The sequence below is a fragment of the Schistocerca gregaria genome, chromosome X (genome assembly GCF_023897955.1).
Source record: "Schistocerca gregaria isolate iqSchGreg1 chromosome X, iqSchGreg1.2, whole genome shotgun sequence".
NCBI lineage: Eukaryota > Metazoa > Arthropoda > Insecta > Orthoptera > Acrididae > Schistocerca > Schistocerca gregaria.
Genome location: NC_064931.1, coordinates 567360180 through 567376606, shown reverse-complemented (window position 1 = coordinate 567376606; position 16427 = coordinate 567360180). Strand labels below are relative to the sequence as shown.

Sequence of the window (16427 nt, the reverse complement as noted above, 5' to 3'; positions counted from 1 at the left end):
TTATTGTATATTCTCAGACGTCCTGCGTAAAAGGAAATTTACTTTGAAAGTAACGCTTTTCAAAGCACCATTCTCAATATTTTCCCACGGCCTGTTAGAAATAGGTTCGTTTCAGCAGTTGTCACAGAGTGCCAGATAATAGGCGTCACCGGGCCTGCGGAGCTACGATGACGATGGAAGCCCATATATTTGTATGCGTAAAACATTAAAATATCTTACATTATGTCATAAATTAAACAAGACATCAGAGGATACTCCAAGAGCATCGGAATTTTGTGAACCCTACTAAAATGCATGATTCGGCTTAAAGTGCACAATCGTGTTTAAAGTGCACACACTTATGTCCAGATTCAGATGTAAATTTTCTTGGAGTACCAGTAGTGTATTATCACATGGTTCTTTATTATGGCATAATGCCATATGTGCTAGAAAATGAAAATGCGCACTTGAAATGCAGAGAACGTTTTAAATTAGCCAATAGTGTGGAATTAAATGCTTTGTTTCAAATAAATGGACTGCCCTCAGGAGAAAAGGTTAATAAAAGCCAAATTGCTTTAGCAAACCGACAAAAATAACTACACTATTCTACAAGGCGATTAATGCTTGACTGTCAGAAAGGTGGAAATAAAATAAAATCTGAAACTAATAACTTGTTTTAGCCTTCCATAATTATGTGAATGTATTTTAATTCATGTAATAGCTCCCAGCTACAGAAACCCTTCTTGTTTTCATTTGACGTGAGAGCAATAAACAAAGAGGGAACAGCAAAATCACTAAACATAAACACGGATCACGTGGAGACTACCCCCCTCCCCACTACAACTCTGACTGCTTGGTTGGTTGGTTGGGTTAAAAGAGCGGGAAAGGGACCAAAGTACGCCGTCATCAGTACGTTGTTCCGAATAAAACATTGCCACAAGTGTGAGAATAAAACAAACGAGACTGACTACTCAAAACGGAATGAAAGGAAAAATCACAAAATGATGAAGGGCAACAAATATGTAAATGGACAAAAGGGGACAAAAAAGTCACAGAAATGCAAGAAACGGGATGAAGAGATTAAAACAAAAATGCAGATTACCATGGCTGGCTGAACATGAGAATAAAAAAGGAGAAGCCAGCCACTCTGCAACACATTGAAGCTCAAAATGGCTCAAATGGCTCTGAGCACTATGGGACTTAACTGCTGAGGTCATCAGTTCCCTAGAACTTAGAACTACTTAAACCTAACTAACCTAAGGACACCACACACATCCATGCCTGAGGCAGGATTCGAACCTGCGCCTGGAGTGCAGCTCCAGACTGTAGCACCTCAAACCGCTCGGCCACTCCAGCCAGCCACATTGAAGCCTCCACTCTAGAAGCACTAGGGTGTAGGACAGAGAGGGAGAAAGGACATGCACTAAAACTTAGATCTAATGATAAAACTCACCCTCACGAATAAACCATGAAACTAAATCAGCTGATGAGGCACAGTCAGATGAAATTAGGGGCAGCGAGTCCGGTAACCCAAGATTTCATCGCTGGGCAGTCAAAGTGGGATAGTGCACCACACTATGGGTCACTGTCAACCGGGTGCCACACTGACACTCAGGCAGGTCTTCACGATGCAGGGGGTAACTGTGGGTCGCCCAGCATGGCCAATGCAGAGGACAACTGATTCCCTGCGAGAGGCCTGCATGGAAGACTTCCACACATTTGTAGTCTCCTTAATGACACACAGTTTGCTGGGTGTACTGTTATGCCATTTCGTCTCCCAAAGCCGAAAAACCGAATGGCGTAAGTCAGAACGCAGGTCATGTTTAGATATGCCCATCTCCAGAAGCAGTTTCCGCGTAGCCTGTTTGGCCAGCCTGTCAGCTAGTTTGTTGCCTGGGATGCCGACATGTTCTGGGGTCCACGCAACCACCACTGAACAACGGGACCGGTCCAGGCCATAGATGGACTCCTGGGTGGACGCTACCAAAGGATGGCGAGAGTAGCACTGGTCGATAGCTTGTAGGCTGTTCAAGGAGTCAGTACACACAAGAAACGATTCGCCGGCGCATGAAAGGATATACTGAAGTGCACGAGAGATGGTCACCAGCACGGCAGTGAATACACTACTACCATCGGGCACAGAATGCTGTTCAAAATGGCCTCTGTGGACGTAGGCGAAGCCAACATGACCATCATCCATCACAGCGTTGGTGTAAATCACTTCAGAGCCACAAGACACGTCAAGAATCGAGAGGAAGTGACAGCGGACAGCAGCAGGAGTAGCCGGGTCTGTAGGGTCTTGCGAAAGGTTCTCACGAATCTGCAGCATAGGTGTACACCATGGATGTGTATGCAGACGGACCTGGATGGGAGGTGGTAAGGGGAAGGAGACTCCAGTTCAGACAGAAGGGATTGCAAGCGAACCGCAATAGTTAGCTCTAACCTGGGCCGCCGATGCAGGAAGGGGTCATCACACAAAAGCCGAAACATGTGAGACTCCTTTTAGTCACCTCTTATGACAGGCAGGAATGCCTCGGGCATTTTCTAACCCACAGACCAGCAAGGGGGGACTCTGACTGCTCTGCGTATCAGTCCTGGATCTACGATATTTCCAAACCAGGGCAATACTAGATAGTGGTGTCCCCCCCCCCCCCCTTCCCCCTATCCAGTGTTTGAGATAGCATGCCAAAAATTAAATCAACTTCTCAAAAAATGTTCGTTTTGCAGCGCACATGTCTCTGAAGATGTCTCATACATAAAACATATGTCTTCCAGGAAATGAAAGCTATGTTATTTGGTCTTAAGTGTTCCAAAGTACAGTGCCACGCCTCTTCACACGGCATTCTTCTACTGCACGTCACTGTATTTCGCGCTGTCGAATTCAAACATGTTTATTTTGTAATGGATGCCATTAAACTACACTCAGAACAGTGGAAATTAAAATGTCCCGTGATGTCTCTCCTGCACACTGTCAACCGGCTTGACAGCCCAACCACCCCCCCCCCCCCTTTATAAAAAAAAAAAAGACCTCACAAAAAATAGTACTAGCTGGGATTATTTGTAACCGAGAGAACAGAAATCCTCAGAAAATTGGCACTATTTATCATCTATTAGCTAATAACTCTCTCTTTGATGTGACATATTAAATATACGATACATTAAACCAGTAAAAGCAAGAGACCAGCAAGACGTACACACTTCTCCAATCCTTAAGTGCCAGCATTTTTTCCTCTCTAAATTTGCTATGGCTTTTCATGGTGTGCTTCCCTTTCTGCGAAAGAATCTATTACCCCATCAAAGTTCCTCAAACGTTTTGCTACATGAAAAAAACGAAATGTCATTGTATAATACTGAAAAAGCTGTTAATAAAAACAGTACCCAAAACTAGTGTGGTTTCTCAAGCTGATTATGTGTATTTTGTCACTGTCTTCTAGGTACAACAAAATAGGCCTGTCTAATATTGCAGCAATTTCAATACACACCAAATAAACAAGACTGTTTTGGAACAAATGGTCATATAATTCACAAAGTTCCAATAGCAAACGCCAAGGCTTACTACAAGCAAAAAGCTTTATGTTAGGAAATAGCTTCACATTTCATTCATAGGCGCCAGCTTCTCAAGCATGAGATCGAAAAGTAATGGTTCAAAAGGTTTGTATAAATTTGGAATTGTCATATTCTTCCACAACTTGTGTGATGTCCCCGTTTTGTCTCCTTCCTCGTTCTAACAAACTATCTTGTCATCACTAATTCTGTAACTATTACCTGCCAGTGTCAAAACTCATTCTCTGATTAACTTCACCAACCCTGCCACAATCATCAGTTTAGTTATCCTATGTTTATTCTCAGGTTAGGTGTTATTACGCGTTCGTACAATGCATTTCCCGTGTTTCTCCCACAATAGAACTTACACGCCCGCTAGCCGGGGACTGTACAACTGGCCCTTACTAGAGTACTGCTCTGGCCAAAAACTCTGTCAAAATTTCATTTTCTTGGAAACACCGGGAAAATAATACATAATCTTTCTTACTTGTTATTCCTGTTAGTCCTTTATTTACACTCTGGCAGTCTAAATCTATGGCTTTTGCTAGTAATTATAACAACGCTGAACAATCGCAAACCCAGTCAACCTCATAAATTAACTGCAATTGGCATTCACCCATTCGGCTATATTCCGCTCAGCTCGTATAGCCCCGTTACCTTTTGTTTACAGGAAAGTTAACTTCTAGATGCGACAGGGGTTCTCCTGGCAGAGGGATCATGTACAGTACGCACGCATTTAAAAATCAATTTATGATACATTCAGAAATCAACTTCGAATGTTTTCAAAAATTTTCAAAAACCAACAGACGTGTTTCTAAATCATATGAAGAATCAATAGACCAATGTCACTATATGCTAGATACTTTGTGAAAAAAGGTTTTTCCTCAAGAATATGAATTTGGCCCCACCGCCTCGGAAATTGCCGCCTGGAGCAGATACCCAGGTTTGTCCCTGCCGTCTAGATCTGTGCCTGTTGCGCAAGTGTGAATCTGGCAGCTTGGGAGTGGCAGTAAATTTTTTTGGGTAGCGTCTGGCTGCTTGCTGCTACTGCTTATACAGCTAACAGCCACACTTCTGTAGCCAGAAGTGGGAGAAGGTACTACTCATACACAACTCAATTGCGGATCACATTCATTGGAGGCAATTTGTTGTTCTGAAGTATGGCATAGTCTTCCTAAAACCATTGTCACATTTTGCTCTTGTAAGGCGTTTGTACGAACACTGTTTTTTTCTTGTATATGGCACATTTCCTTTGAAACTTAAGTTTTATTTTCATTTTTTTCCCTCTCGTTCATGTTTTATTGCTGCAATATTATTCTGCAGTGCCAAGATATGGTAATATCCTTTGTTAGAATATTGGTTCTTACCAGTCAAAATTACAAAAATCTAATTGAAAAGTGAAACCATGAAGAATTCCCCAGAATCATAAAAAATTTACGGGCTTTTCCCAGATTTCTCCCAGATGAAAAAATTCCCGGGGTTTACCTGGATCTACTGGGTTGTATACACTCTGAGAACAAATCAGTAATTGCTTCTTCTTCTTCTTCTTCTTCTGTCCAACAACCAATTTGATGCACTGGACAGACTGACATGCTCGGCACGACCTCATTCCCTTCATCTACATTCAATTATCCTTGTTTTACTTTTGTCGATACTTGTACAACAACTTCCCTTCAAGAAACTGTCTGGTCTGTTCAACTAAATTGTATAACCTTTCCCTTTTTATCCTTCTGTTTTAAAGCACAGGCTGAAAAACATTGATGTTAGGCTACAACGTTGTCTCAGCCCTTTGATTCTTGTAACTGCAGTCATGTTACCGTACAAATTGTAGCTAACCTTCTGCAACCTGCATTTTACCTACACTACATTCAGAATCTCAATTTGTGTATTCCTATCAACATTATTGAAAGCTTTCCTGAAATCTAGAAGTTCTTCAAACATAGGTTTGTCTTTCTTGAGTCTATTTTGTAAGGTAAGTCATATACTTATTTATTCTCACAGAACATTAATTCACTTTCAAATTCCTCCTCAGGTTGCTCAATGTACGACAAGTCATCAATTACCTGTAGATCAGAGTATCTCAGTCAACAATGCTAAAAGCTTTTGCACAAATGTTATAAACAAAGGTTTATTTTCCTTCAGCCTAGCTTCTAAGATGAGCTGTAGGGTCAATATTGCCTTGCATGGTCCTACATTTCTCCAGAACCCACAGTGACCATCCCTGTGGCACGCTTATACCCAATTTTCTGTAAATAATTCGTGTCATTATTTTGCAACGATGACTTGTTAAAGTCCTTTTTATGACTTCCCTTTTGTAAGGTTGTCTTCAAGTTTCTTTCCTTTATACAGCCTCTCCGTACATGACTTCCTCTTTTCTGACATTTCTTTTTTGCTTAGTACTGACTTACCATATGCACTTTTAATATTCATGTTGGAGCGTCTCTTGTTTCCAAATGTCTCTTTAATTTGCCTATGGGCAGCTTCTATTTCTCATATTCATGCATGCTTCTAAAGTTTTGCTTTTCTCCTCTAGCAATTTCCTGCTTTGTCACTTTGCAGTTTCTGTCAGTCTAATTTTTATCTGGTTTTTGTTCACTTTTGCTTTCAATCATTCACTTCAGTTTCACACAGTCTCCTTTTGTCAAATTCGGTATCTCTTGTGTCACCCAAAGATTCCTACCGATCCTTGTCCTTTGCTCTGCTACCTTCATTATTTCATCTCAAGATCTACCCACATCACTTTTATTGCATTCCTTTTCTCTGTTTCAGGTCAATATTGTGCAATACTCCCAATGAAACTCTCAACAACCTTAGCGTGTTTCAACTGGTCCAAGTACTCTCTCTGAAATCTCATACCTTTCTGCAGTTTTTTCACTTTTCATCCACAGTTCATAATCAGTAAATTATGGCCACAGTCTACATCTGCCCCTGGAAATCTTTCGCAGTTTGAAAACTGTTATCAAAAACTCCATCTTACCATTATATTTCTTTTAAGTAGATAACCTTTTTTCGTGATATTTAAAGCAGGATCAAGTATGATCAAATTGTGCTCTGTGCTAAATTCTACTGGGCAGCTTCCTCTTTTATTTCTTTTCCCTTCAATTGAATGCCAACCTCCCAAAGGTCAATAATTTTATCATTGAATGTCATCTTGTTGTATGTATGAATCTAATGTTGCTAATGAGAATGAAAAGGCAACAGAATACTGATGAATATTTCTAAATTTTGAACAATGCTTATGACCCTATACACATGCTGGTTTTATTCCACAATATGGAAGAATTTGGAATGGAAAATAAAATACAAGGGCTATTGCAACAAACCCTAACACAATGTCCCAGACAAAATTCATGGAATAAATATCAGATCCATTTCACATGAAGACACAAGTTTGACAAGATTATCGACTACTCCCTGTTGAACAGTGTGCTGTAAATAGCTAGGGAAAATAAAGTCAAAACTGGCCGTTTAGCAGTTGCAGATAATTTAGCAAATACTGCACCATCGAAATTAAGCACGAAGTATGGAATAATCAGAGAGTTCATAAAAATTTAAGTCCAAAGAATAAATTATTATGGACAATGCAGAGGCTAACAGAGCAAGATTATGAAAATGCATTAATAAAAACATCATTCCCTTTAAACATAAAAAAGTTTATCACTAGAAGACTGTCATATGGCTAAAATGCGTGTATGCATCAAAAACACTAGTTTTTGATGATTAAAGAAGATGAAAAAAACAACAACAGAAAAATGAAAAGAAAGAAGTGATGAGGACATTAGGAAACACTGCAACAGCAGAAACATCTAAATTAAGAAGTAACTCTGAGGTATAAAAATACACAGGAAAATATTGCATTAGAAATTGGAAAATAAAACTAATGTTTTTTGAACATTGACAAAGAATGAATCCTACCATACTGACAAGAATTTTGAAAAATTAAGTCGAACCAAACTGATTCGGGTAAGTGCATGGAGATGAAGTTATTGGCATAAGTACACAAGATATGCACAAAGAACAAAATACTAACTAGTAATAAGGTTTCCATAAAAGACCTGGAGGGGGGCAGTTACTAGATAAAGCTGGTTTGTAATGAAAGAAAAAGAAACAAATACATAACACTAATTCCAACTGCAGAGTTTAATTTTTTTATTTCAAATGCAAAGTTAATCACGTCTCTTACATTTCTTATGATGTAAAAACCAGCTGGACATATGGACTGTAAATGACAGTTAAGAGATCACCACCCAAAGCCAATTAAATCATTGTGGGTGCACGGCTGTGAATTGCTTTTCAACTACTCATGTTAAGCAAATTATTTTGCGAGTCCAACAATTTTACATTCACAATAAAATCTCCACATGTTACTTGCCATGTCAATTTATGTGAAAGCATTAATACAAAAGCAACATCTCACTCGACATTTTAAATAACCACAGCATTTTGTCTTTTTGTACTAATGGTCCCCTTTCATGCTTTCTACACACAGATCTGCTAACTTGTCTTTACCTCACTGATACAAATGTAGGCCATGAGAAGAGTACCATGATCCGTCTATAGAATCCACTGCAATAACATTGATGTGGTACCTTGCTTAAAATCTAAGATGCTTCCTCATCTCTACATTTATACACTTTAAAACATAGTCAATAGCAGCAATGGAAGTGGAACCATAGGGCTTCCACAAAACACACATTTGTGTGTTCAATATATGTTCTTATTTTGTCCATGACACACAAGACTATATTTTATGCCATTAGCTAAATCACTTCTATTTCCCACCTTACAGCACTAACCTTCTTAATAAAACCCTTACAAATTTTTCTCAAGTTTCATGCTGGTATAGTCTAGGAGCTGGTTTCACGAAGCTTGAGATCTAATACCCTGAATCTAATTTTTCATGTAGCAGCTAGCCTAAACTACTTCCACGACTACTACTAGGTGGCAGGACTCTCATATTATACCAGCTGATCTTTAGGAAATCAAGCAATGGCTTGTTGCACCCTTCATTCCTCAACACCTTTATGATGCTCTTCATTGTCTCATTCACATGAAAAACAAAGTGTGAACATCTGTACTCTTATAGATATTTACATGTCATTACAGACAAAAACTCAAGATTTAATACAGCACAACAAAAAATATTATACCATTTGTCTCAAAAATATCTTAAATTTAGCTCCTGTTATTTACATTTCACTAAGTTTTACTCAAAATTTTTAAAAAAGGGAGGAATGAAATAACAGTAGTCCTAAACCAACAAAACTTACATTGTATGCCATCCAAAGCCAATCAACAAGAGCTGCCATAACGGAATCCAGCTGCAAAAATAAGGGTTTAATTTATTTCAGTGTAATCATTGAGTTACCACCATTAAAATATGCTTGATACTAACTCATTGAACAATAATATTCTTACATATATGTAGTATCCACCAAGCAACCACAGGCCAAAAACTAGCTGAAACAATATTACTATTCCAAAGCAGATCATCCATGGCAGCATCATTCCTCGATTAGTTTCCACCACACCAAAAATGAGGAATACAGAGAATGCAATCAGCAGCAGAAGGTAGGCAATGAAAAACCCTCCAACACCAAGCATAGCTGCAAAACAAAATTGTAATCAAGTTTTTGCAGTACTTTCTGAGAAATAATACAAATGAATTAAAACATTATGTTTGTTAGAGACACTATTCCTCTAACTACACAATACATGGCAGACCATCCAAATCGAGGAGGACAAGTAAATATTAAATAATCAAATTTCAATGTTCATTCCATTTACACACTTGACTTACTTCCACAGATGTTTATCATTACTTTCTATGTGCACGAGTTATTTACTTTTGCATTTACTACTAGCTGACTGCTGTTTTCTACTATGATGCCAACAATGAACATTATTCACTGCATTCTTGTTCATAATATTTAAATAAGTTTACAATTTAAGAATGCTCAAAACCTATAAGTACTAAAACGGTTCACCCTTTAAGTCAGAGAACATGCTACATTAGGAGCAATACCAAACTATTTGCATAAATACACTTTTTATGTATACTGATTGTAGAAAATTGTGTATTTATACTGCCAAATTTTTATTTCTTTATGTTACTTATCTAAATTGTTCTGCATTTTTGAGTACACAAAAACTCCATACTATTTGAAACTTCCTGGCAGATTGACACTGTGTGCTGGACCGAGACCTGGGACCTTTGCCTTTTGTGGGCAAGTGCTCTACCGACTAAGCTACCCAAGCACGACTCACGACCCATCCCCACAGCTTTAATTCCACCAGTACCACGTCCCCTACCATCCAAATTTCACAGAAGCTCTTCTGCAAAACTTGCAGAACTAGGACTCCTGGAAGAATATGCAGAGACATGGCTTAGCCACAGCCTGGGGGATGTTTCCAGAATGAGATTAATCTGCCAGGAAGTTCCATATTAGTGCACACTCCACTACAGAGTGATAATATTCTGGAAATATCTCCCAGGCTGTGGCTAAGCCATGCCTCTGCAATATCCTTTCTTCCAGGAGTGCTATTTCTGCAAGTTTTGCAGAAGAGCTTCTGTGAAGTTTGGAAGGTAGGAGACGAGGTACTGGCAGAATTACAGATGTGGGGCGGGTTGTGAGTCATGCTTGGGTAGCTGAGTTGGTAGAGCCCTTGCCTGCGAAAGGCAAAGGTCCCAAGTTCGAGTCTCGGTCCAGCACAAAGTTTTAATCTGCCAGGAAGTTTCATGTCAATGCACATTCCTCTGCAGAGTAAAAATCTCATTCTCCATACTAGTTGTTGTTTTCAGGCTCAAGACTGATTTGATGCAGCTCTCCATGCTACTATGTACTGTGCAAGCCTCTTCATCTCCAAATAACTACTACAACCTACATCCTACAGTGAAGTTGTCTGATCACATGTAACAGGTCTAGGTGAAATCAAATTAACCATTTGATGTTGTTACCAGCCTCCTGATTCTGGTATGATGGTTTTAGATTATATGAAATAAAGTCTATGGTCAACAAACGGAAATACCCAGATCATGTGATATTGATTGGAGGTGACTTAAGCCTACAGAGTATAGACTGGGACATCTATGGATTCATTGCAGGGGGCACAGATAGACAGTCTTGCGAAGATCTTTGAAACACATTTTCCGAAAACTGTCTTGAGCATCTAATTTCACACAATGGAAATATTTTAGATCTTGTAGCTACAACCAAGGCTGACCTAATCAACGGCATCAGTATCAAGACAGGGTATTTCTGCTGCAGAGAGCAGTTAGACAGCTGTTATCATGTCACTTAGACATTAGACAATAAACTGGCGTTATTCAGTTCCAGTACAATGGATGGAGAGGTATTATGGGAAAAGTTTAAATGGATAGTAAATCATTCTCTTGAAAAGGATGTTCGAGTAAATGGATTAAGGAAAGAAAAGATCCACTGTGGTTTAACAATGAAATTCAAAAAATGCTGAGTAAGCAAGGCCTGTTGCATTCTTGGATCAAAAGAGAACATGCAAATGACCATAGGCAAAAGGTAACAGAAATTAGTGCACTTCTAAAAAGACCACTGTTTGAAGCTTACAACAACTACTAGCACCATACCTTAGCAAAAGATCTTGCCGAGAACCCGAGGAAATTCTAGTCCTACTTAAAATCGCTAAGTGGCTCTAAGGGTTCTATAGGGGCACCCATTGTCCCGTCTGGTGTGGCAGAAGAAGAAAGCAAAAGTAAAGCCAAAGTTTCTCATTTGCATTTAAGAAATCGTTCATGCAGGAGACTTGTACAAGCACACCATCATTTGACCATCGCACAGACTCCCGTATGGAGAAAATAGCAACAAGCCTCCTTGGCACAGACAAGCAACTGAAGGAGTTGACAGCAAATAGGTTGCCAGGTCCTGAGAATTGCCATTTGGTTTTTACTAAGAGTCCCCTATGGCACTGGTCCCTTTATTAGCTAGCATTTATCGTTAATCTCTCGCCCGATGCAATATGACTGGAAAAAAGTGTGTATGACTCCTGCATAGAAGGGTAAAAACACGGACCTGCAAAGTTACAGACCAATATCCCTAACATCACTTTGCTGCAGAATCTTTTAACATATTCTCATTCAGAACATAATAAATTTCCTTCACAGGGAAAAGCTTCTGTCCATAAATCAGCACGGGTTTACAAAGCATTGCTTGTGCGAAACCCAGCTAGTCCTTTACTCACATGATATCCTGTTAACTATGGATGAAGATCAACAGGTAGATACCATACTAAAAGATTTTCGTCACGTTTTTTCCACAGTACCCCAATTCTGACTGACAATGTAGGTACAAGCATATGGAATAGGTTCCCAGGTACGTGAGTGGCTTGAAGAGTAATAGGACCCAGTAATTTTTCCTCAATGGTGAGTATTCATCAGAGACGGGGGTATCACCAGGGAAATATGATAAAACTGCTACTATTTTCCATAACACAAATGATCCGGCAGATAAGGGTAAACAGAAGTCTGCGACTGTTGATGATGCTGTGGTGTGATTGTATGGTGTCATTGTTGAGTACAACGCAAGATGACTTAGACAAAATTTCTAATTGGTGTGGCGAATGGCAGCTAGCTCTAAATGTAGAAAAATCTAAGTTAATGCAGCTGATTAGGATAAACAAATCCATAATGTCTGAATACACCACTAATTGCGTCCAGCAAAACTCTGTCACTTCAATTAAATATCTAGGTGTAACACTGCACAGCAATATGAAATGGAATGAGCATTTAAGGGTTGTAGCCGGGAAGGCAAACAGTCAACTTTGATTTATTAGGAGAATTTTAGCAAAGTGTACATCTGTAAAGGAGACCACTTATAGAACAACAGTGCGACCATTGTTGGGTACTGTTCAGTTGTTTGGGATTCACAACAGGTTAGATTGATGGAAGAAATTGAAGAAATTCAGAGGCAGGATGCTCGATTTGTTACTGGTAGATTTGAACAACATGCAAGCATTACAGAGATGCTTCGAAAAACCTAATGGGGAAACACTGGAGGAAAGGGGACATTCTTTTCGAGGATCACTATGACGAAAATTTAGAGAACTGGTATTTGAGGCCGACTGCAGAACAATTCTACTGCCGCCAAAGTATACTATGTGATCAAAAGTATCCGAACACATGGCTGAAAATGACTTACAAGTATGTGGCACCTTCCATTGGTAATGCTGGGATTCAATATGGTGTTGGCCCACCCTTAGCCTTGATGACAACTTCCTCTCTCAAAGGCATACGTTCAATCAGGTGCTGGAAGGTTTCTTGGGGAATGGCAGTCCATTGTTCATGCAGCGCTGCTCTGAGGAGAGGCCTGGCATGAAGTCTGTGTTCCAAAACATCCCAAAGGTGTTCTACACGATTCAGGTCAGGATGCCATGGAGGCCAGTCCATTACACGGATGTTATTGTCATGTAACCACTCCATCACAGGCTGTGCATTATGAACAGGTGCTCAATCGTATTGAAAGATGCAATCGCCATCTCCGAATTGCTCTTCAGCAGTAGGAAGCAAGAAGGTGCTTAAAACACCAATGTAGACCTGTGGTGTGATAGTGCCATGCAAAACAACAAGGGGTGCAAGCCCCCTCCATAAAAAACACGACCATACCATAACACTGCTGCCTCCGAATTTTACTGTTGGCACTACCCATGCTGGCAGACGACGTTCACTGTGCATTCGCCTTGCCCACAGCTTGCCATCAGATCGCCACATTGTGTACTGTGATTTGTCATTCCACACAACGTTTTTCCACAGTTCAATCATCCAACGTTTACACTCCTTACAACAAATGAGGCATTGTTTGGCATTTACCAGTGTGATGTGTGGCTTATGAGCAGCCGCTCAACCATGAAATCCAAGTTTTCTCATCTCCTGCCTAACTGTCTTAGTACTTGCACGGAATCCTGATGCAGTTTGGAATTCCTGTGTGATGGTCTCGATAGATGTCTGCTTATTACACATTACGACCTCCTTCAACTGTCGGCGGTCTCAGTCAGTTTGCAGCATCACATTTCAAAGCCCTTTATTCTCTTACTGACTGAACCGTTTATCGTCCATGTTACACTTCCACACATGGCTACACTCTATACAAACACTTTCAGGAAAGCTTGGTAACACTCAATTCTATATTCAATGTTAAATTTCTCTTCTTCAGAAACACTTTTTTTGCCATTAGCAGTCTATGTTTTACGTACTCTCTATTTTAGCCATAAGCAGTTATTTTGCTGGCCAAACAGCAAAACTTGTGTACTACTTTCAAGTGCCTCGGCCCTGAGCTAATTCTCTCAGTGTCACCTAATTTAATGTGACAACATTCCATTATCAATGTTTTGCTTTTGTTGATGTTCACCTTATATCCTCCTTTCAAGACACTGTCCATCCTGTTCAACTGTTCTTCCAAGTCCTTTGTGCCTCTGTCAGAATTATGTCGTCACTGCCCAACCTCGAAGTTTTTATTTCTTCTCCCCGAACTTTGAAATTTTTCTTTGGAATCATTTATTGCTTGCTCAATGTACAGATAGGACAACTTCAGGAACAGGCTACAACCCTGTCTCACTCCATTCTTAACCACTGCTTCCCTTTCATGTCCCTTAACTTGTAACGGCTGCCCGGATTCCATAAAGTTTAATTAGCCTTTCACTCCCTGTATTTTACCCCCGCTCCCTTCAGAATTTCAATGAGATTATTCCAGTCAACACTGTCAAAATCTTTCCCTAGGTCTACAAATGTTATAACCATAAGTTAGCCTTTCCTTGACCCATCTTCCAAGATAAGTCATAGGGTCAGTAGTGCCTTTTGTGTTCCTACATTTCTCCAGAATTCAAACTGATCTTCCCCATGGTCGACTCCTACCAATTTTTCTTATCTTCTGCAAAGAATGTGTGTTTGTATTTTGCAACCTGATTTATTGAACAGGTATTTTGGTAATGTTCACACCTGTCAGCAGCTGCTCTCTCTCTCTCTGGAACTGGAATACTGCATTCTTCTTTAAAGTCTGAGGATATTTAACATGTCATATATATCTTGCACACAAGATGGAAGTTTTGACATGACTGGCTCTCTTAAGTTATCATTAGTTCTGATGGAATGCCATCTACTCCAAGGACTTTGTTGCAACTTAGGCCTCTCAGTGCTCTGTCACATTATTCTTGCAGTATCATAGCTCCCATCTCATTTTCATCTCCGTCCTCTTAAATTTCTTTAATAGTGCTGTCAAGTTCATCTCTCTTGTACAGACACTGTAGATCCTCCTTCCACCTTTCATCTTTCCCTTCTTTGCTTAGGACTGGTTTTCCATCTGAGTTCTTGATATGAATACACCTACTTCTCTTTTTTAGAAAGGCCTCTTTGATTTTCCTAAAGGCGGCATCTATCTTTCCCCTATTGAAACATGCTACTAAATCTTTACATTTGTCCTCTGGCCATTCCTGCTTAGCCAGTATGCATTTCCTGTCAATCTCATTATTTAGACATTTGTACCCCCTTTCACCCACAAAGGATTTCTAATAGGCCTTTTCTTTCTACCTATCTGATCCTCTGCTGTCTTCACTATTTCATCTCTCAAAAGCTACCCATTCATCATCTACTGTATTCCTTTTCCTTTTCCTGTTCTGGTCAGCTGTTGCCTAATGCTCCCTCTGAAACTCTGAACAAACTCTGGTTCTTTCAACTTATCCATGTGCCAGCTCCTTTATTTCCAATTTCTTCAGTTTTAATCTACAGTGCATAACCAATAAATTGTCATCAGGGTCCACATCTGCCCCTGAAAAGTCTCACAATTTAAAATCTGGTTCCGAAATTTCTGTCTTACCATAATATAATCAATCTGAAACCCTCTGGTGTCTCCAAGTCTCTTCCACACATACAACAAATTTGTGTCCCTCTTGCCTTCAATAATGTGTTAGGTATGCTGTTCATAGTAACTAACTCGCATTAATATTTTCTTATTCAATACTAAAATTATTCCTGTATTACCGCTATTTGATTTTGTGTTTATAAAATTGAATTTCCCATAACAGAAGTCCTGTTCCTCCTGCCACCAAACTTCACTAATTCCCACTATATGTAATTTCAATCTATCTATTTTTCTTCTGAAATTTTCTAACCTATCTGCCCCATAAGGGATCTGGCATTCCATCCCCCAATCTTTAGAATGCCAGTTTTGTTTCTCCTGGTGACAACATCCTCCTGAGTAGTCCCCACATGGAGATCCGAATGGGGGATTATTTTACCTCTGTAATATTTTACCCAAGAGGAGGCCATTATGATTTAACCATACAATAGAGCTGCATGCCCTGGAGAAAAACTGCAGCAGCAGTTTCCCCTTCCTTTCAGTTGTTCACATTACCAGTAAAGCAAGGCCGTTCTGGCTGATGTTAAAGGCCAGATCTACATCTACATTTATACTCCGCAAGCCACCAAACGGTGTGTGGCGGAGGGCACTTTACGTGCCATGTCATTACCTCCCTTTTCTGTCCCAGTCGCGTATGGTTCACGGGAAGAAAAACTGTCTGAAAGCCTCCGTGTGCACTTGAATCTCTCTAATTTTACATTCGTGATCTCCTCGGGAGGTATAAATAGGAGGAAGCAATATATTCGATATCTCATCCAGAAACGCGCCCTCTCGAAACCTGGCAAGCAAGCTACACCGCGATGCAGAGCGCCTCTCTTGCAGAGTCTGCCACTTGAGTTTGGTAAACATCTCCGTAACGCTATCACGGTTACCAAATAACCCTGTGACGAAACGCGACGCTCTTCTTTGGATCTTCTCTATCTCCGCCTGAACCCAATCTACATCTACATCCATACTCCGCAAGCCACCTGACGGTGTGTGGCGGAGGGTACCCAGAGTACATCTATCGGTTCTCCCTTCTATTCC

At 40.0% G+C, this 16427-nt stretch overlaps 1 protein-coding gene across 3 annotated transcripts in view; it reads right to left on the bottom strand.

Annotated features, from left to right (window-relative positions):
- LOC126298411 (uncharacterized) overlaps positions 1-16427 on the bottom strand; it is a 44990-nt gene that overhangs the window by 18980 nt on the left and 9583 nt on the right. For all 3 annotated transcript variants that reach the window (XM_049989732.1, XM_049989730.1, XM_049989731.1), the window contains exons 4-5: positions 8941-9128; positions 8793-8843 (exon numbers count right to left, since the gene is read on the bottom strand). In XM_049989732.1, coding sequence (XP_049845689.1) covers positions 8793-8843; positions 8941-9128 — 239 coding nt within the window. The remainder of the gene's footprint in view (positions 1-8792; positions 8844-8940; positions 9129-16427) is intronic.